At 49.8% G+C, this 21,579-nt stretch overlaps 3 protein-coding genes; 2 read left to right on the plus strand and 1 right to left on the minus strand.

The window, feature by feature from the left end:
• Positions 1-593: 593 nt before the first annotated feature.
• On the plus strand, positions 594-1,922 carry GSTUM_00007136001 (uncharacterized protein; the record flags this gene model as incomplete). Its single annotated transcript, XM_002839210.1, has 1 exon — positions 594-1,922. One exon carries the CDS (start codon positions 594-596, stop codon positions 1,920-1,922), a length of 1,329 nt encoding a protein of 442 aa, XP_002839256.1.
• A 4,132-nt stretch (positions 1,923-6,054) lies between these two features.
• Positions 6,055-7,946, plus strand: GSTUM_00007137001 (uncharacterized protein). XM_002839211.2 has 2 exons: positions 6,055-6,656; positions 6,799-7,946. The coding sequence occupies exons 1-2, from the start codon at positions 6,442-6,444 to the stop codon at positions 7,628-7,630; spliced, it is 1,047 nt and encodes a 348-aa protein (XP_002839257.1). The 5' UTR covers positions 6,055-6,441; the 3' UTR covers positions 7,631-7,946.
• Positions 7,947-12,626: 4,680 nt separating this feature from the next.
• GSTUM_00007138001 (uncharacterized protein) lies at positions 12,627-17,523 on the minus strand. XM_002839212.2 has 10 exons: positions 17,189-17,523; positions 16,689-17,097; positions 16,135-16,526; positions 15,799-16,008; positions 15,557-15,743; positions 14,671-15,478; positions 14,072-14,621; positions 13,643-13,846; positions 13,475-13,583; positions 12,627-13,409 (listed from the first exon to the last, which is right to left on the minus strand). Exons 1-10 carry the CDS (start codon positions 17,270-17,272, stop codon positions 13,162-13,164), a joined length of 3,201 nt encoding a protein of 1,066 aa, XP_002839258.1. The 5' UTR covers positions 17,273-17,523; the 3' UTR covers positions 12,627-13,161.
• Between the last annotated feature and the right edge of the window lie 4,056 nt (positions 17,524-21,579).

The raw sequence follows: 21,579 nt of genomic DNA on the forward strand, positions 1-21,579 counted from the left end.
GCAGACCCCCTTCTTACCCTTATGATAAAAAAAAAAGTCAATCAGGAGGGAAGCGAGTCGGGCTGTAACCGAGGAGTGCAATTTTAAAAGCGTTTCGCCCGCGAGAGAAGGGCGTGAGGCACAGAAAACAAAAACGTCCGTTTACAAGTACGGTATATGGTGTGCCAAAATGGACCTCAATATGTTACAGTAAAAAATATCCTGTCGGCGTGGCCCCTTACAATTAGGTCTCTTTACAAACTCAAAATCCAAGGTATCCCTCTATCATGGTTCCTGTAAAATAGTTTACTGCGATGTTTTGCTCGCGACGCGAACCGGGTAAAAAATTTAATAGTCTACGAGTACCACCGGTATCACACATTCACCAAAAAACGTTTGAGGCCGCCAAATAGTAGACCCGAACCCTTGTCGTTGAATGTTGGGCATGGAAATAATAGGGGCAGGCCAAGCCACCAGTGAAGCACTTGCGCAGTACAGTACAGTACTCGAGCATGATAGCTGCCCTGCATCAATGTCTCCCCCCCACCCCTTCCTCCCGCGCGTGCGTCACAAATTCACGATCCATAAACCCGACCCCGACGTACTCGAGTACCATGGATCTGCCAGCACCCGCAAGACCGACAATACTTTTGTTCGGCACCTGCGACACCAAATTATCTGAACTCCTCTTCCTCAAAAATGCGCTATTGGAGAACTCGCGGCCCCCCACGGTCCTCCTCGCCGATGTTGGCCGCGCCCCTGTCGCCCACCCGGCAATTGACATCCCACACAGCATGTTGCTGCCCAATCCGCCCGCCGGATTCGACGAGCTTCCCCGCGACGTCGTGATATCGAGTATGTCGAAAGCACTGGTACCGTTCATAAACTCCAGGCTATCCCTCTCCTCCCTGCACGGGGTCATCTCGATCGGCGGATCCGGGGGCACTTGGCTGGCGACCAGCGCTATGCGGAATTCCTCGCTGCCGATCGGATTCCCAAAGATGATCGTCTCGACCATGGCCGCTGGCGATATGAGCCCTTTCATCGGCGACTCCGACATAACAACCATGTACTCCGTCGTCGACATCGCAGGCATGAACTCGATACTCTCGGCCATTCTCACAAATGCCGCGGGCGCGATCATCGGTATGGCCGAGTCCTACCACGCCATCTACCGAGCGCCCCCTTCAACACCAAAGAAGCTGGCCGTCGCGATAACCATGTTCGGCATCACCAGCCCCGCCGTGACCCACGCGCGGAAGGTGCTGGAGAGAGAGAACTGCGAAGTTTTCGTCTTCCATTGTACCGGTGCCGGCGGCCGCTCCATGGAAAAATTGATCATGGAAGGGAAAATGGACGGGGTGCTGGACCTCACCACGAAGGAATTGGCCGACGAGCTCATCGGCGGGGTCATGAGCGCTGGAGAGGAGCGGCTAACGGCCGCATCAAGGATGGGAATCCCGCAGGTCATTTCTACCGGCGCGTTGGATTGCGTGAATTTCGGGGCGAGGGATACGGTACCCGAGAGGTTCCGGAATAGGGACCTGCTCGTGCACAACGATTCTGTCACCCTCATGTGTGTGAACGACGAGGAGATGGGCATGTTGGGGACCAGGATGGCCGAGCGCATAGTCGGGAGTTTGGAGAAGCCGTGGCGGACGGCAATCTGGTTGCCCATGACCGGATTCAGCTCGCTGTCCAGCCGCCGGGGACCCTGGGAAGGGAGAGTTAGGTTCGAGAGGTTTAAGGAGAAGCTAGTGGAGGGATTAGGGGGAGTCCTGGAGAACGAACCTAGGCTGGAGTTGAGGGTGGAGGGGGTGGGGATAAACGAAGAGGCATTCGGGGAGTTGGCAGCGTGCAGGCTCATCGAGATGATGAAGGAGGCAGAGGAGGAGGACCGGAGGGAACATAATTTTTTTCATGGGAACGGGAAAGTTAGGTAACATGGTTGTAACTCTCATCATGGTTTATCACTCGTATAGGCAGTTCCCATGGCAGGGACAGGAACATGGGTTTGTACTCACAGTATGACATCATAATGAGCCCATAGAAGAGCCCGGAGGCCTAATCCATTTGAAGATTCTCATCCTCCCCCTTCATCCCGCCACTGTGGAGAAAAGTGTTTGAAGTATCCCCCGCGTGAACACGGAGGGAAATATGTGGAAGAGAAGTTCCCAGTTGATCGATATTAAGGGGAATCAGGAGGAGGAGGAGGAGAGGAATACAGCAAGTAGAAGAATAAAATGAGAAGGGTGAGTAACTTGACGCGGGAACAAAACACAGTAGGGGGTAACTTAACAAAGACGTGTGACGACATTTCCTGTGTTGGAACATGCAAGCCACTATGATACTGTATTAAATTTTCCAAAAAACAAAAAAAGCGGAATCACTCGGCTCACGAGTGATACCGCATGCTTATCCCCCCCTAATCACACGTGGCGAGCACCACGATCAACAATGCGAGTTTGCACGTGGGCACCAGTGGGGTGGGGGGGAGGACCAGGTACCGTACTTTTATGGCCATTTGAATGGCTGAAAGGTAGTGAACACGATGTGTGTGTCTCAGTTTTTATACTTGTACTGTACCTGCGGCCCATACCGTGGGAGAAGAACATGCGGTACCGGTATTAGAAGGTACAGTACTCGTACAGAATTTAGGACCGGGAGTGCCAAGTTTCGAGTGTAGTAGTGTACGAGTACTGTACTGTACTGTACTGTACCTGTATCCGCCAGGATTTCACGCTATGATACACACACCGGATCCCTTGAACTCGAAATGCGTAAATGGGGGAATTTTTTTTTTTTTTTAATTTTTATTTTTATCGAGGGCCACAACAAAAACAAACGAGCACCTTGTTCGTCGACGCGGGCCGGTTAGTTGATCGGTTTGACAGCGGCATGGAAAAAACGAACTACGTATGATACTAGTACTAGTACAAGTGCCCCCTTTACGTTTCATCAGGTGTTTTGCAGAACCGGGCCAAGTCTATCTATCTATGATACATACCGAGTATAGTATGATGAGAGCACACCCAAGACACTGGGACCGCGGACCCCCCACCACCACCACCACCACCAACCCGTGCCCGCCGGCAAAAGGCTTATATATCCCCATCTGCCGGAATTGCCCTACCCTAAACCCTACCCTGCCCGACAGACAGACAGACAGACAGACAGACCCCCACACAATAAAACTGCTACGGTAAGGCAAATTAGTTCTAGCCCACTTACTAAATCACTGCCACACACATACAACACCCCCCCCCACCCACTCTCTCACTCAACTCAATCTCTGTGGCCGAGATGACTTGCATGGCGAGGCAACCTGAACCCTTATTTCATAATAGACTACAAGTACCATAATCGATGGATTCTCGGACTCTCCGACTGACTGATTCATGTCTCGGGACTTACTAGCCAGCTGGCTATCTCGGCGAGACAGTTCCGGGGAGGATGACTCGTTCCCGCTACGATAAGTATAACATCGCTCCGGTTTCATAAAGTACTCGTACTTGTAGCTTTCCGCTTGCAAAACCCCCTCCCCCCCCACCACCACAACCACACCCAAGGTGGAAGGAAAATGGCCGAGTATGATAAATGTAAGCGGATTATAGCCCAGCAAACTCACTCTCACTCTCACTCTCACTTCTTTTTTTTTTTTTTTTTCTTTTCCCCTTTCCCTTTCACCAAAACTTCGGGTCGGACCTCCCGCCGGGTCGCATTTCAGGGATGATCGCAGGTGTGGTTGTGGTGGTGGAGGAAAGCGTGGAAAAAAAAAAAAAAAGATGGGATGGTTCACGTTTTTTTTTTTTGTCGTCCCAGTAATTAGAATGAGGTCCTCAAAGCGCTCGGTAGTTTTTATTATTATTATTATTATTATTATTATTATTATTATTTTTTAGTATTATATTTTATTTTTCAATTATGATACTACGGTATACAAATGGTATTTCTTTCCCTTTCCCAATTCAACGGTTTTGAAGGGTTGCAGGGAGGGAGAAAAAGGAGGGGAAGCGGTTGTCATGTCGGCAAGTACTTGTTACTTTGTACCACGATAACTGCCATCGTGGCCAAGGAGTGCCGGTATACGACAAGGGAGATATCATACAAGTACAAGGTACAAGTAGAAAAACGGTAACCGAGAACGGGTGAGAATTTATGAGCGGGCAAAAGGGAGGGAGAGAGAGAGAGAAAGCGAAAGATATCATACGATTTTTCAGACTTTGTAAAGAGTATCATACAAGTACTTGTACAAGTGCAACATGGTGGGGCTGGGGGAAACAAAGTAGGTATCCCTGTCCTCACTTTGTATCATAAAACAAAACTAAAAAGGAAAAGAAAGAAGAAGAAAAAAAAAAAAGAAAAAAAGACCCAACCTAGAACTTGCACCGAATAGATAAATAAATAATAATTTGCCACAGTAAGATAATGGTAAAATAAGCGATAAAGATCAATTTCCACCCTTAATTTTAGGGTTAAAATGAGAAACCAAAAAATGAGAGATTTAGAAGGTACAGTACAGTACTCGAGCACATGTATTGTATCATACTCGTACTCGTAGGGTGCAAAAAAAAAAAAAAAAACCAACAAAAAATGTAATTTAATTTAAAATAAAATATCAAGAGGAAGAAAAAAAGCAAAAAGCGAAATCAAATTTGGGGGGTCCCCAATCTCTTTTTTTTGTTCCCTTTCCAGCGGGGGGTCACGGTAAGTAAGGGAGACGCGAAGCGTGGGCCAGGTTGGTGGGTCGTCACGGGACTTGGTGTGTATGCGTAGTCTGTGTTCCGTCGGTATGGTGGAAGTTCTTTACTTGTGTCGGTGTCGGCACGGTAGTACGGTACTCGAGCACCGACCGGTAAGCGGTGGGAAGATGTCATGGGCGGGCAGGTATGTATCCTATGGTGAGCAACAAGTGATCGGAGCAATTGAGAGAGCAATTCGGGGCGGCCCAGGGTATACTGCACAAATATCCCGGCGCGGTAAGTATGATACAAGCACGACAAATATTGGTATCGATATCAAGGTGCGAGAGAGAGGAAAAAAAAAAAAAGCGGATAAATCGACAGTAAAAATTTGACGAACGAAATTTCGGGCGGGATGTGAGGAATTTACATACGAGCTTAGTTGGTTAGTCGCTCGCGGAGATGAGGCAGAGCCACCTGCCGGCCGGCGGGGGGGGGATTTGTTATATCATATCTGGCTCGTCTTGTATTCGAGCACAGTACAATATCCTCCGTATCCTATCTTGCCGGTGGAAATGGTGCACCGTTTGTCACCCCTCAATCCTTGATTCCGCCCTTCTTCTACTCGAGTACAGTACGTGATGAGTTTACTCTCGCAACTACCGGTTTTGGGAACATTTTTTATTATTTTAATTTTGGTCGAATTGGATTGAATTGACGGGGGGGGATGTACCACTGCGTTTACTCGCACAGTATGATACCGTAATTCCAACGCACACACACTTTATTTTAATTTTTTTTTTCCATTTTGGTTGTGATAAGATGTAATGAAAAGTGATGTGTTGTGGATGAGTTGTTGAAATTGGTGAGTGGGGAGGGAAGGAAGAGGAAGGCTTGTCGGTGAGGATTGGGTTATTGGTTGAGGGGGGGGGGGGGATGGGTGGATGAGATTTTTATGAGGATTTGGGGGGGGAGGGGAGGCTGTTGGGATGGGGTGTGGGAAAGGATGGATGGGGTCGCTGGGGTGTGGTGGTGGTGGTGGTGGTGGTGGTGTGTGTGTCTGGTTGGCCTTTGCGAGTTGGCATTTTTTTCCTCTCTCTCGGGGGGGGGATCTATCGTACTGTAGCTAAGCTATGTATCATTTCATGGGTGAGAATGTTTCCCACGCTTTGCCGGTAACTCGTGGAGTGAAAAGGGTGGGAGTGGAATTGGAACAAGTGTGTTCGAGAGGGGTAAGACTCCACAACTTCATTCAAGCCCTTCGACCCGTTTTCAAACGGATCTAAACCTCTTTGTCCACCCCTGTCTATCCTTCTGTATCTCGCCTAGCAATGCACCCAGTATCACATCGCATTTTTTCCCATCCCATCACAACTCTTCCCTCCCCTCTTCCCTTCTCCTCTGCCACAGTAGACGGTGGGCAGAGAGACTTGCCGAACGCGAGTAACGAGGTCACTGGAACCATACCTACCCACTCGCCTACTTGCCTGCTTTAACTACACTACCTTCTCCATCACACCTACCTACCTGCCCTGCCTTACCTACTCGAGTACCCACCCTACCCACCCGCTCCTCTGCCCAACCATTACCGCCTACCGTACCTGCCTATTATTCACCCTATTTCCATTCCCTCCATCCCACCACTTCCTCCACCTTCACCACCTGCTCTTACCCCCCCCCGCCGGATCCGTGTATGCATCGTCGTCATCATACCCAAACGACAGCTACGAACCTTAATTTATTCCATTCGACCGCCTATCCCCGCACCAATTGAAGGCAAATGGTCTACGTTCCCTGGCGCCTCAGCAGTCTAGAGGCTTGCCACGTTTCAGAGGAGGAATGGGCAGGCCTACGCTCGACAGTTATAGAAGCCCTGAACACTAGCACAATTGGCCTCGAAGGCCCCTCAGTGCACGGGACCGCGTGGGACGATTGGTTTGAAGAACTTGCCGAGAGAGTCGCGAGGGAGTACTGGCCCAAGACTGATCGTGTGGCGTTAGTTTGATTCTTTCTTGCTTTTTTATTTTTCCTCATCTTTTTGGACTCCTCGCGCTGTTTCCCTTTTTTATTCTCCTCTTTGGCCAATTGAGGAATGCTAACGGTGCGTGATTCGCTTTTCTTTCCGTGGGGCGCTTAGTGTTCGCAGGATCTTCAGACCGCAGGTTATTGAGATGGCCGGGGTTGAACGTGGGAAGCGGCGTGCTCAGAGGGCTGGTGGGAGCGAGGATACGGATGGCGGGGCGGGAAGCAGCCGCGCGAGGCCGAAGAGGGAGGACGAAGAGGACGAGGAAATGGGGAATGCTCCAAATGTGTCGACTAGCACCGCGACCGTTCCTAGGGCGGCCACTCTTCCCTCGACCCCTCGCGAAAGCGCAAACGTCATACCCTCTCCCTCTTCCGCACCGAATCCCCGTACGGAGGAGGTGGAGGACACATCCAGCGCCGCGACCAATACTTTGACACCGTTGGAGGCGCCACGTCGGGGTCCTGGGCGGCCAAAGAAGCCGCCCGTCAACCCACCAACGGAACCGTCGGATACCCCCACCATTGTGAGGAAACACCCACCGCAAAACCCCCACGAGGAGGTCAATCCTACGCCACCGAAACGCCCACGCACCTCACGTGCTCATCCCCCTCCTCCCTGGATCGCCCCCCGCCCGTTGGAGGCCCCTTCTGCGCCCTCCGCTACGCTTGGCCTGATTCTGGAAACCCGCATTCCGCCGTCGGAAAAGATGAAGATCATCTATGCCTCGGATACACCTACCCTTGCACTTTTTCTTGAAAAGGTCCGCAAGAAATTTCACCTTGCATCCGAGGCTCAAATACACGGCGTGGAGGTTGAGATAGTTGGGGGCAAGACTTATGTTGTGGACCTTGAGGATGGGAGGGATTGGCTGGCTGTACAGGAGATAGCCCGAACGGCTGGAACCAGTGCCGTTGGGGTTGTCGTCGAGGTCCAATCTCATTGAATCCTTCTCTAACGAATGCTTTACTTTTTAATGCTTTTTCCTTCATCTCTTTAGTTTATATGTACATAACCTAGATAATGTGCTGGCAGGCTCGCTAATTCGAGTGATGGCTTGTGAGGGCCACTGGGGCTGTGGTTGGCGGTATGATAGTTTTGACGAGAAGAACATGCTTTGAGCCAAGGGAATGCGGGAAGCTATGATGCAATGAGCGTAGTGCATTAGCCCCCATGCACCAGAGCCAGGAACTCGAGATAGGTTGGTCAATACTCGAGTACATACGGTTATGCACGCTCAGTAACAAAATAAACTCTCCGAACACTGTCATACATCTGTGGCGCTGGATGAATGTGGTTAAACCTGGATGCTCCGATTCCCATATATGCCCCTAGAATTCTTACACCTGTCGGGCGGTGCCTTTGCTATCTTGTGCGGTATGTTGTACCAAGTGATTTTTCGGCGCTCATTCCCTGACATCAGCCACAGCAGCTACAAGTACTAGTACAGTACAAGCCGGTTGACCTGGCTGCTTCATCCGGTGCCGGACGTGCCCGCTTCATGGCCTTTCACTCGGGCGGGAAACTCCGGATCCTTCCTTGAATTCGGGGATTTTTCCGCTAGTACAGTATCTCCAAGGAGTCCCGATCTCAGGCCGAATAGTCAGTTTATCCCCCTCCCTTCCCTTCCCTCACGACGTCCCATAAACTTGTGAATCCCAGTTCCGGTAACCTGTCTGCACGCAAACTCCCAAATCGAGTATATGATATGATGCAGGAGGGGGGGGACTTCTTGGCACTAAAGAAAAAGCCAAGTACTCGAGTATTAAAGCTCGGGTATGGAAGTTCGTGATTGACTCTACCAGAATGGTACCGGTACTGTACCCTACTCGTGGACCAATCCCGTGGCAGTTCCTGCAGCTTACTACACGTGACGTGCATATCGGAACCCAACCCGGTACTGTCGCCGTAAGTTAAAAGATTTTGCCAAGATTCGGGGAATTAAAGTCTGCTTTGATCAAAAAGTGCCCAACTTTCGGAGAAAGTTTCTTCGTAGAATACGGTAGTTAGTCGGCACGGTAGTTTGCTGAGTTGTGTTTTATTTTTTTATTTTTATTTTTATTTTATAAAAAGGCAGGGGTTCGTAGGGCGGTTTCATTTTGCTTGAGACTTCCCCGGATTTTGTTAGCGTCTCGAGTGCGTTAAAAGTGAGTGGGGGAGATACTGTACTCGAGTACCAATACCGTCCTCCAATTGTCGGAGGGAGCGATGCGGCCCGCTTTACCCGTCGGCCAGTTTCTTTTGGAAAGTTCGGTGAGAGGCTAGCCAACCAAAGTGCGTGGGGGAAGGACGGAGCGCTGATTCGGGATCTTGGGTCTGTCCAAGTTTGTCTCTCCTCCAGATGGGAGATAATGATTGAGGAAATCCAGAGTACACCCTAGGACGGGTTGCGCGGGGGGGGGGGGGTCGGGGAAATTGGATGTGATCTCGGAGATGTTTTTTCCCTCGTAGTTGGGCTCCTCTGTTTCGACGTAAATACGGACCCCGGTTGCCCGACCAAAACGGACGAGTTGAGGATGCTGGATCATATAAAAATTTGGGAAAATGGGAAACTTCGGATTGGTATGATATTCGCTAGTCGTTTTTTTTTTGCTCGAGTGAGGAATCTTGTATCATGGCTTTTTTTTTTGGTCGAGAAAAAAAAGATTTCGAAGCGTGGGTACCTGCTGTAGTCTTTATATACCACCTCAGCAACCACGGGGGGAGGGGGACAGCCAGTAGTATACATGCTTACGTCAAATGGCCACGTACCTGTGCCTATTATAAACCACAGACAATTGTACTCCAATGTCGTTGATCTGCATAATTTTGAAGGCAGGGGAGAGCCTGCGATATTGTAACGCGCTAACTATCTTGTCTCCGGGACCCGGCTAGCTATATTTGTTGTCCCAATCTAGAGTTCCCCCCCAAGTGGTAGGAAAACATGGTTTCAGTAATGCTGGCCAATGGTATCGCTGCTTTCTCGGGGTTAAAACATGTTTCGTGACAAAGCTTCTTTCTCTACTTACTGACATTCAGTACTAAGCTTCGGGGGAAAATCGAGAGGTAATATGGGAACAGATACGGACTGCCGTTAGCCATTGGTTGAGGGTGATACTATGTAGGGGCCGGTGTACCTAAGTAGTAAGCTCTGGTGCTCCATGTGTCGGTATAAAAGGCCCATAACTATCGCCCTGGCCTGTATGGAGAGTTTAGGAAAGTGCACCTTACCATCCCCCTCGATCCGCACTTTTCCACCTTCCAGGACCTGGTTATTCTAATACTCTACATTGCAGTAGTCCTCAGCACACGGCGGTATAAGCTCCCCGGCCCATTAGGTGCTCCCGAGCCCAAAAGCTAACACTAACACACCCGGATCATCCCCGCACATACACGAGGAGGCGTGCGGAACCACGCAACCAAGGCCCTCGTACCTGCTCCCATTTCCCACTTTTGACCAAGACTCAACACAAGAGCGGATGCCCAGAGACGACAACAAAAACAACAGCGCTAGCATCTGCAGCATCACTCCACAAGAAGTACCGAGAATAGGATAGTCCGCAGACCTCCCCCCCACCCCACGTGGGAAACTCCGTGCCCATCCTTTTCGAAATCCTGACTTTCGCATCCGGGCTTAGCCGGGGGTGGGGTAACTAACTCACTGATCGGGGCAACCGCTCAAGGCATTATCTACAAAGTGGGAAAAACGCGGTGTAGGGTTGGATTGGAGATTTGTCATGAGGAGCGCAGGGAGGAGGGGTGGGCGTTGGTGGACTGGACGTTTTGCGGTTTTGGAGGCAGAGGGTTGTTGGTATAGTAGTGTTCTTTCCTTTTCTTTCCTGTTCAACTGAATGGAGTGGGAGGGGGGGGGGAGTGTTATGGTGGAAAAAAATATCATCTGGATGATGTGTTTGCCCTGGGTGATCGTTTATGATTCTCTTGGGGTGGGGCAAGACAACTTTCGGTTTCTTGGCTTGTGAGCCATTATCATCGCAAGCGCGGAATGTTCCAGATTAGTAATCACAGTTGGCTTGTAGTGGCTTCGTGATGCGGACCACTCCAATGAGTTAAATTTACATCTCTCGCATGTAAGCAGACATCAGGTAAAGCCATCTGATTGAACCGATACGTATGTAGGCAAAACTCCCCTTCCCCCCTACCCAGTCCTCTATTGGTAGGAGGGCTTCCAGTGGGCAGATGGAGCAACTCTATCAAGTTCATTTCCTACTCTCTCTTTGAGAATACATTCTCAAGAATTGCTACAAGAGCTCTTCAAAAAAAAAAAAAAAAAAAAGCTCAGTTTATGATACTTGTAGTAACGAAGAGGGGAAAACCACTAGATCTTCTCGGGGTATATAAGGGTGGGTGATACCCACTGAGAGGTTAAGATGGTCAGAAATGAACTGTTGTCCTAATAGCTCTATTTACTCGAGGCTATATAGAGTGGTTCTACCGATGAGTTACTCCTAAGCCATTTGATAATACCTTATAATACCATGATGGTATCCCATTTCACCGCCGAGATCGGAATCGGAACTGTAAACCTGACTGACTGGTAGACTAGACCATCAAGTAATACTTATAGTGAGATTTGCACCTCAAACTTTGAAAACAGAAATACTGATTTCCGCGTCCAGTCACAGCTGCTCAGATATTACCTAGACTACTCCCCACTTAGACTATATCCCCTATCGCACATCCCCATACCAAGACTTATCCCTTTCATTTTCCAATCTCCATGCATAAACCCCCCTCAGACGCATGCGCACAAGAATAGTAATGATATATCCTCCTCCTCGATGACCCGGTGAGGGCACACATGATCCGGCCAAGCCTGCCCATAACATCATTGGAAATACGGTACATGCGCCCACGCAAACCGTCCCCTCTACAATGGCCGCCAGTTAGCTACGGCTATAGCTATGATAGCAGAGTTATGGTGAATGCAATGCGGGGTGTGGCGTTCCGGTAGCGGCGGGGAGGGGGTGTTGAAGTTCCGGGTGAATCGCGCGTGGAGGGATGCCTACGTATTCGGCGAAACAGGGCTACCCCTCCCCTCGGCTTAGCCCTGTTTTGGCGGGCGATATATGGCGAAGTGTGCTGTGGCTTTGAGCCAAGGTATAACTCACACTGTTCACACGCACTTGCTCCATTTTATGGGGGGGTCTTGGAGTTATCTTTCGTTATCGGATTTTCTCTCCTGGGGCTATGCTTTCCTGTTCACTGTGGTTTGTGGGCCTGGGTGAAAGGGTTTCATGTTTATGGGCGTCGGCCCGTGAACACCTTTTTCCTGGGGCGGTAAAAAAGAGTTCGACTGAATGGTGTGATGTCGACCGTTTTTTTTTTTTTTTTTGGCGGTTGTACAGTACACGATGTCATGGTGTGATATTATAGCCCATAGAGGTAACTGTAGTACTCGAATACCCAATCAAAATGTTCCGTCGGACATGGGTTTTTAACACCAAATTTGGCTAAAAATCGGTGTTAGGAGAGACGACCCCCCCCCCCGCTCTAGCTTGTTAAAAATAATTGGGCACCACCTGGGGAACCACCTCGGGCTTGCTCCCATGGAAGTACAAATATAGAAAAAATTGAGATTGAGTTCTCAACTCAAAAATAGTGTTCTGGAGACCATGGAAAATGGCATGCTATACATAGCAACCACATATCTCCCTCTTAGCCCGTATCCCCTCTCCAGGGCTTTACGTTATCCATGGATTTAATAACGTACAATAACATGGAATTTTGATGGATTCTCATATTCATTGATGTTATCTGAGTGGGGGGTAGTCTAAAAAATGAATACTTTCGGTGTATCATAGAAAGGCCATCGGACGAAGCGTTTTGATCAAGTGCCATACTACCTAATGGTATCATAGTAGGTATAATACCAATTCAGCCATGAGCCCATAATCATGTCACAACATAACATGCCATGAACTACCATATTACTATTGTAGGTATGTATGTATAGTGCTCGAGTATTGTACGTCTAACTAGCGAACTCATCCCTTTCGATAGTGGTGGGGGAAGATGAAAAATTCCCCAAAAACCATGAGGGAAGAGAAGAGGAGAGGAGAAAGGAGGAGGAAAGAGAAGAAAAAAGTAGTCTCCCCTTTTACTTACTAAACCGAGAGAAATAATGAATACCCAATACCATAACTTATCATAATATCCCAAAAGAAATCCACGAAGCTATTCCTGATTTTTCCCAAGGAAAGGACGTAATCCCCCGTCCGTTGGGCCGAGTGATTGTGAAAATGAAAAAGGGAAAAAATGGAAACACCCCGAAAAAAAGCAAGTTGCCGAAAGTACGCCAGAATGAGAAAAAGAAGGGGGAAAAGGAGGGGAAAAGAGTAAAATTACAGTAGAGCTCCCAAGGGCGCCCGGGCGTGGGCGAAAATGGTCAAAAAAGGGGAAAAATCCCAAGGCAAAAAGGAAAATCTCTTCTCAATCGTGTGCGAAGGGGGAGAGAGGAGCATATATACACTCAGCCCCTTACGTCCTCCCCCTTCCTAAAATCCCACCACTACAATCAATCGGCCCCCCAATACTCATCTTCTCCGCCGTCTCCATGGGAGGCGTAGTCATCGGGGTTGTCCTCACAGAAGCGGACCCCTCAGCATGCTGTTCTGTGGAAAACGCACACTCTTCTTTTATAGTGGGGCAGTAAGTTTTTAGCACCTGTTTGAGTTCGGGCCGCTTGATGGGTTTTGCTAGAAAGTAGTTCATGCCGGCGTCCAGGCCTTTTTTGTTATTGCGCAAGTCAAGTTAGCATTTATGTGGTTGGGGGGGGGGGGGGGGTGGTTACAGTCTTTAACATTGCCCTCTTCGGCAAAGGCTGACAATGCTACGATCGGTGCATCGTAGCCTAGGTGGCGGATTATTTTCGTGGATTCTATGCCGTCGAGGTTGGGCATCTTTTATTCATTGTTAACACTTGCTAAAGTGACCGGGTGTGGGGAGGGGAGAAAAACACCTGAATATCCATAAGCACAAGCTGGAAATGTTTCCCAACATCCAATGCCTCCTTAATCCTGTCCACAGCCTCCTGCCCATCCTTTGCAATTGTGACGTCGTAAATCTCCTCGAGCCTCAGCATCTTGAGCACAACCTCCTGATTGACCTTGTTATCCTCCGCGACCAGCACTCGAACCCTCCCCGTGTCCTCATCCCCTCCGCGCTCGCATACCGCGCCGTCCAGAGCCCTCTCGGATAGCTCCTGGTTGGGCGCCTGGTTCGGCGGTATGCTGGGGGCGAAGAATGGCTGGCTCAGGCCCACCAGACGTGGTTTGTGATTCTTCCCAAAGGAGACACCACTCTGGACGCTTTTGGCAGATGCCGTCTCGGGCACCGCTTTGTCAAAGGTTGCGACGGCGGAACCAGCTGGTGAATTGGATCGCGAGACGGCGCCGACGCTTGGGGTGTACTCTTTTGCCTGTTTTAGAGGAATTTTCAGTGTGAAAGTTGTCCCGGCCTTCTCCAGGCTCTTGAGCTCGATAGTGCCTTGCATTAATCTTGCGAGTTGGTCACAGATGCTTAGGCCGAGGCCCGTTCCGCCATACTTCTTGCTTAGGCGGAGATCACCTTGAACGAACGGCTCAAAGACCTTTTGGTGGAGGTTCTCCGGGATGCCAGGGCCTGTGTCTTCAACTTGAAATTCGAACATATATGTCTTGGAATTTGGGGGCGGGGCTAGCACTGGCCCATCCCCAAGAACATGGTCACCAACTTTCTCGATGGTGGGGGGACTAGCTGCTTGGCTGGTTGGCGGAGGGCTACTAACAGCGGGTGACCCATTCCGAGGGGTGTTAGTAGAATTAATCCGGGAGACAGCTTTTGACCCGTGGTCATGCTTGGATCCGGTCCTAGAGCTGCCACGCAGTATTGTAGATTCCTCGGGGACGGGAAGCACCTCTTGTAATAGCCTCATCCGAACATGAACGGCACCGTTTTCTCTACTCTAATATCAGCAACACAACAAAAAGAGGTCGGGAGTTTACTAACGGAGTGAACTTAAGACTATTGCTAACCAGGTTAATCAAAACCTGGAGTATCCTGTTCGAATCACCCCAAAATACCATCTCCTGAACCCTCTTCTCTGGGGCAATGCTAACACTGAAATCGATCTTAGACTCATTTGCTTGGGTTTCGAATATAGCCTTGATCTGCGCCGATATCTCCGCCATCCGAAACTCCTTCTCGTCCAGCGATATAGCCATGTGCCCCACTTGGTTCCTCGAGAAAGTCAATAAATCTGTGAGAAGATGCAGTAGCAATTCCCCACTTTTATAAACCACGCCAAGTGACCGCTTGATCTTTGGTAGATCATCCTCCTGCATGGAAACAGCGCACATACCCAAAATACCGTTCAATGGCGTCCGCAGTTCGTGAGTGATATTAGCTACGAAGAGTGACTTAGCCTGGTTAGCTGACTCAGCAACCTTCTTCTGCTCCTCAAGTTCTTTGGTCCGCTCGGCGACCCGCTCCTCGAGATTCACATATTGCTTCACAAGTTCCTCAGACATCTCGTTAAACGTCCGCGTCAAGTCGGTAAGTTCATCATCGACAAAATGTTTCCTTTCCTGCACTTTGCCGGGGATCCGGAATGCCCGTCTTCGCTGATCATCGCTCCCATCCCCGCTCTGAGAACTATCATTTCTAGGATGCCGGCACCGCATGAGCTCCCCCATTCCATAAAACCGGTTACGCCCTCGGTCCCTATCTGCCGAATTCTCCAGGTTGGCCTCGGGATCAAAGGAATCGATGGTGCCGGATGATCCGCTATCGAGGCTATACGAAGGCGGTCGGGTGCCTGGGGAAAGGGTGTCAGCACTCAGTGTAAATGGTATTGGGCTCAGACGAGTAGGATGAGAATCAGAAAATTCTCTACTTTTCTCTGTTGCGCGCTTCAATCTGGTTATAGGCTTGACGGCAAAGTGAGCTACCGGACACACCAGGACAATAACAACAGCGAAGGTCCCGAAGACGGTGCTCAGCAATATATTCCTTAGCTTGTAGATCGGCTTAAAGGCTTCCTCTTGGTCTTGCTCCACCAAAAGGGCCCAATCAGCGAGATTCTTGACGACTTCCGTGATGGAAAAGCTATAATCTGTTAGCCAGGGAGGGGGGTACGGAAGCAGGGAAGCCATACCCAACGCTAACAAGCCGGTCCTCGGAATTCCTCGTGTCGAGATTACTCCCTCCCCCATCACCACTATCACCATCCCGTCCATTCACACCAATCCCGTCCTGGTATACCTTTTCAATCATAGAGTAATCCTTCAGCTTACGAACCTCCCCCGCCAGCTCCGGATTCCTGCCTGGTGGGAGCAAGTATCGGAACTCATAGTCTCCTATATCTTCAGGAGGAGCCCTCCTTCGAAGACCCAACGTCCTTCCCACCCATCTAGCCGTCGACCCGGGGGAACCCACATCCCAATCGAAAGAGTTCCTCTTGGTCATCCTAACGGTTCTTGTGTGATCCGACTGGCCGTTTTTGGTCGTATTCGGCATTTCGGAAGTGGCGGAGAGAGTGGGATTCTCCCATTTGTTGTTAATTGTAGCCGGACCAACCAATATTGTTTGACCCGTAGCCCCCAGGCCACGCGTATCCCGAACAATATCCAGTATTACACCGGCGTTAAGTACGACGGTGAGAAACCCCAATAACGTCGCCTCGCTAGTGTTATTGATGACTGGGACAGTAAACGACAGCATGTAGAACGACTCATTAACCCTCATCGGACCCAGCAACAGCCCCTTTCTAGAATATATATCCTCCGGGGTAAACACGTTGCTCGGAGCAAGTGCATGACTGCCATGCAAAAAAGGGTACAGTGTATGCGGAAAACCGTCCTTCACTGGCAGTCCTTTAGTGAAATTTGCATCAGCCTCGGCGTAGTAAGCCGCAGATGAATTCGCGAGAACCATTGGGTAGGTCATTTTTCCATTGGCCGGGTTGGCGGGTAGCATAACCCCATTAGCATTATCCCCCGTAACATTCAACAGACCCATTCTGCCACCCAGCCCGCTCCCAACCTTTATCTCCGTCCCATTCGGTAGTCTGCCGGTAAAGTTTGGGTTCGTAGCACTAAGTTGCATTCCGTCGATCACCGCTCCATCGGGCACCCCAACCATGCCGCTGCTAAGGTTCTCATCGTAGACCACCACCTGCAGGACATACGGGAAGCCTCCTATACTAGCACTAGCCGAGTTTTTCAAGTCATCGATGGCCCGTAGCCAATTATCCGCAGTATTGTTCCCCCTCTGGTACCTCCGTAAAGAACTCTGCAAGATGGCCCTAGTGCTGATGGCATATACGGTGTTGTGTAGCAGGGCAATTGACTGGGTGACCTGTATAGATTTTAACGAGGCTGTGAGCGAGAATCTCGATGACCGAACTTCACGGACTAGTCGGTAATTGTGAACCCACTGCTCTCATTAGAAATTGTTGTGGGGCACCAGGTCAAAAGTTTGATTTAGTTTGGCGGGGTTACGGATGGATGGAGAGATTGTAGCTCACTGTTACAACGGCCAAGACACCAACCGCTATCAGCGCTGTTAGAGCGACCAATAAACTGAGCTGTTCACGAATGCGAATCCTCATGTTTGCTGGCCACTTGCCGCGCCTATGTCGCTTTCGAAAGCTAGGCGAAGGATCCGAAGGGCCCGATACTCCTCCTCGCAGCGGATCTGCAGTTCAGACTTGGGAGGAAAAGAACTTGTCCCTCTCAACCATCAGCAGGTTCGGAGAGTGAGTCGAAGAAGGGCGGACAAAGTGAGATGGAAAAGAATCGGGGAAAAAAAGATTGAATGAGTTGGGAAGAAAAAACAGTGAAAAGAAAAGCACAGGAGGTGTGTGGAGGGGGTGTGTGTGGGGGGGGGGGACGGGAAAGAGAGTGGGAGTGGAAAGCACGAATATTTACGGCAGTCTGCTTACACCAGTTGACAGGTTGATGGGCACGAAAGAGGACTAACTCAACTCACTCTCAAGTGAAAAACAGGCGAGCAGGATTGGCGAATCCGCCTCAGCCCCTAAGGATGAAAGATCCGGGGGTGAGCAGGTATGATAGCAATAGAAAAAAGGAAAGAAGAAAAAAAGGGTTGTCAAGAGAGATTGGGACAGCGTGTGTGAGGGAAGACCTGGCAAAAACCACAACAGCGTCCACAACGACGGCCGCTCTTTCTCCACATGCCTTGCCGGACGGGGCAATCAATTATTTTATTTTATTTTTCCTTAGCTATTATTACAGTATTCGAGTAGTTAGCGCGTAAGCTACGATAGCAGGCGAAATCGGACAAACCGAAAGCTATGATAATTCTTGGGAGAGATAACTTAACAGAAGACGACCGTGGAAAGAGAGTCGGCAAGTGAAGAAGGGTGTGGCCATGCCTATCCACTGGGCGAAAGGTGAAAGCAAGTAGACCGAAAGGGGAGATAAGGCGGACGCAAGCTCGCCATATGATACCATTCACTCCAAAGACCCCATACAACATGATAGGTGCAGCGTGCAGAGGAGTACAATTCAAACCTCCTTCCCTTGCGGCTGAACATCTACAGCGTCCGTTCTATCAGAACACGAACACACCTCCAAGCCATGTCCCGCAAAAGTGGGCAAGGGAGTAACACTCGCACTGGAGCGGCAATGCACAAGGGGGAAAGGAAAAGGCAGAAAAGGAAATCATTCGCATCGGAACGAATGCCATGTTGTGTGATACCACCCTTCCATTCATAGCATGATATCGCACCGGCAGTCCATACTCGAGTACGGTACCGTACTCTGTTCCCAAGAGCATACCGGCATCGCACTCGCGCTGCACTCTACTCGAGTACCTTGAAACGGTGCCATAAAGCAGGACCGCGATTGATGTTGACCCCCATCAGGAAAAAATGAGAGCCCCGCCTGCTACAGGGCACATGAGAGGAGAGATGTTGACCACCTTCCTCCCAGCCGTTGGCGAGGCAGCATGTGTCTCCCTCCCTGCCGATGGTCCAGACTTCCGCAGACTCACCTTACATACAGTAGCCTGGGCATATCATACGAGTACAATACAGTAGTGGTCCTGGCTTCTTTTTCTCTTTTTTTTATCTCGGCGGTGCTAAGTTAGCCCATGGATAGAGGTTAATCCATAGTAGGGTAAAAAATCAGTCCATTCATTCGCTGCATTGGCACTGTGCTGGTCCGAATCTAATCTTCTCTCTTGGGCTGCGCTGTGCTGTGCTCTGCCCCCTGGCAGCGAATGGCAGACCCCCGTCTCACATCAAATTTTAGCACAACGTCCCAGGGATCCACCAAACATGCCGATTCTCAAAAATCCCATCTTTTCCGCATTGGGAAAGATGAGATTCTAATGAATGAATAACATGGTGAAGAGAAAGATGCCAATCCCTTCCCTTTCCGATCTTCATCCACAGTATCGGCATTCGTAACATAATGCCAACCCCGACGACCCTTACTTCCGCAAACAGCACCTGACCTCCCTCTCCCTCTCTCCCTCTCCCTCTCCCTCTCTCCTCCTCTCCCCCTCCTCCAAGATCCACAAACCCAAACCCTACGCCGAAAGCAGACTCAAAATCGAAAGCGACCGCAACCGCGGAATAGATCGAAAGCACCAATATTGCAGTTTACTGATCTGATCCCTTGCTTGCTCGCCTGCTAGCGTGCAAGGACAAACAAAAGCAAAGAAAATAAAAATAAATAAATAAAAGGATCACAGCACAGCACGGATCTCCAAAAACTCCTTTGCTTGCCTTGACTTTCGCGCTAGTAGCCCCGCATTTGAGGCTTGAGCTTCGGAAACGCGAACCCACTTGTCCTACCGGTAGTGTAGCGAGGAAGATTAAAAAATGAGGAAGACGCCTGGCTGACAGGAGGCAGGACACGCTTCGGAGAGAGCATTTGTATTGTCTTGTCTTATTGCGGTACTTGCGCTGGGGGTTGGGACAGGACCGCACAACACTGCACCGCACTACCGTACCGGTAGGTAGGTAGAAAATCAAAGGGATCGAACGGTTTTTCTTTTTCCCATATTTTCCTTCCTGCCTTCTTTTCCTTTCATCTGCTCTCTACCGCTACTGTACTCGAGTTACGGGGGTGACGAACAAGGATCGGTAACAGGTATTAACCTGTTACCCTACTTTGACCAATTCACACTTGCCTCCCAAATGGCCCTTTTCGTTATCCTCCGCTTTTCGTCGTGCCCCGTTGAACACTGTATCTCCAGTGTCCAACCATTCAACGCTGCTGAAATTTGGCACACAATAGTAAATGTAATAGGGAGCCCCACCGCGTCGGTTCGGTACGCTTCAAACAGGAGATTCGCGGTTCACGAACTTCGAACTGGAAAAATAAATTGCCCCACCGGCACTGGAGGTGGCTTGCCGGTACTCGAGTAGTGGTATGGAGATTGTCGACATACTCGAGCAGTATCGTGCTCGATGGAGCGAGAAAGGTGCAAGCACTATGGTAGCATTGATAATTTTCCAAGGTAACAGCATCCCGCACTTTGCAACTTCAGCCAACAGCCCCACCTTTCTCTTGGAAGTATTAGAGCCTTGGATGGGGCAATCACTGCTCTCCCCCTACTCGAGTACGGTACTCGAGTACCTCAAGCCGGGCTGTAACAAACTGTACCAGATTGCATGATACCGTAGTAGAGGACGGTAGCCGGAATTACTGTGAGCCTAGAGGCGAACTAAAAGCGGTGACCGTTGCCCCACCAAGACTCTTGTCTCCTGTTCCGTTCCTGGGTTTTGTCAAATTGCATCATAAACCAAGGTGTCTCATCACACAACACGATACTCGAGTACAGCCTGAAATGCAGTACCCGTAGAACCTCTACATCGCGCCGCATCGCGCCAAACACCTTATCAGGAATTCGGCCCCGAGTCCGAGAAAAAAGTGCTCTTTGTGATGTAGGAAGGTAAGTGCCAGGGCCCCTCATCATTGTGTCTGTTCCCCGGCGTTACAAAAGGCTAGGGATAAAATATTTGTACGGTGCATAAATGGTTGATAAATTAGGTGCCTAGCCTCCAATTCGATACATCTATCGAAAGAATGATTCACCCAGGCTCTTGTTGAGAAATAGAAGGCTTGTACTTTCAGGCGAGTTGATTGCTGGGAATACGGTACTCGAGTACAGTACTACTAATTCCGACCAAGATCGACATTAACACCCCTGCTCCCTACCAATCCTTTATCCTTGGTCCTTGTTGTTAAGGGTAAGTGAGGCGAAGAAGGCATGATTGGCTAGTGCACTCCTTGGGCCACTCAGAGAGCAGTATCATATCGCCTATCCCGGAGCCACTGTGGCAGGAGTACTGTACAGTACGAGTACTAGTGCAGGAAGCAGAACCGTTCGTCCGGTCACTCACCATTTTGTCCAGCGCCATACCATAAAAACCGAAATCACCCCTCAAGTTCTCACCTACTCACCAAGATCAAGAGTCCGTCGCACACCTTACTTGCAAGAGTTGCACTTGCCCCCCCATCGCTTCTCGACTACTAGAAGCACCAGGTTAAGAGATGTTTGATATTACGAGCTGTTGATATTGACATAACTATCATCAAGGCTGCCAGGGCCGGGGAGAGTAACTGCCGTGCTACCAAAACAAGTTAATACCTTGTGGATAGACTTTTTATTCTGGGGGTAATGCTCGAGTAACTTATACTTCTAGGCGAAAAAGGGCATCACACACCAAACAACCCGACGAAAAACCCGCATACCGTATCATAGACCAGCGCCGGGGCTGAATGGAATACCATCCGGTAGGCGAGGCACCGTTAGTCTAGCTTGTGGAAAGACGGCACGTCCCAACACCTCAACCGCGGAGAAATTCTCCCCTCAAGACCTCACACACCGCATCAGCAAAACAGGGGACTACTCTAGTACGAGGCTGCCAGTACTCGTACT

The sequence above is a fragment of the Tuber melanosporum genome (assembly GCF_000151645.1).
Source record: "Tuber melanosporum whole genome shotgun sequence assembly, scaffold_32, strain Mel28".
NCBI lineage: Eukaryota > Fungi > Ascomycota > Pezizomycetes > Pezizales > Tuberaceae > Tuber > Tuber melanosporum.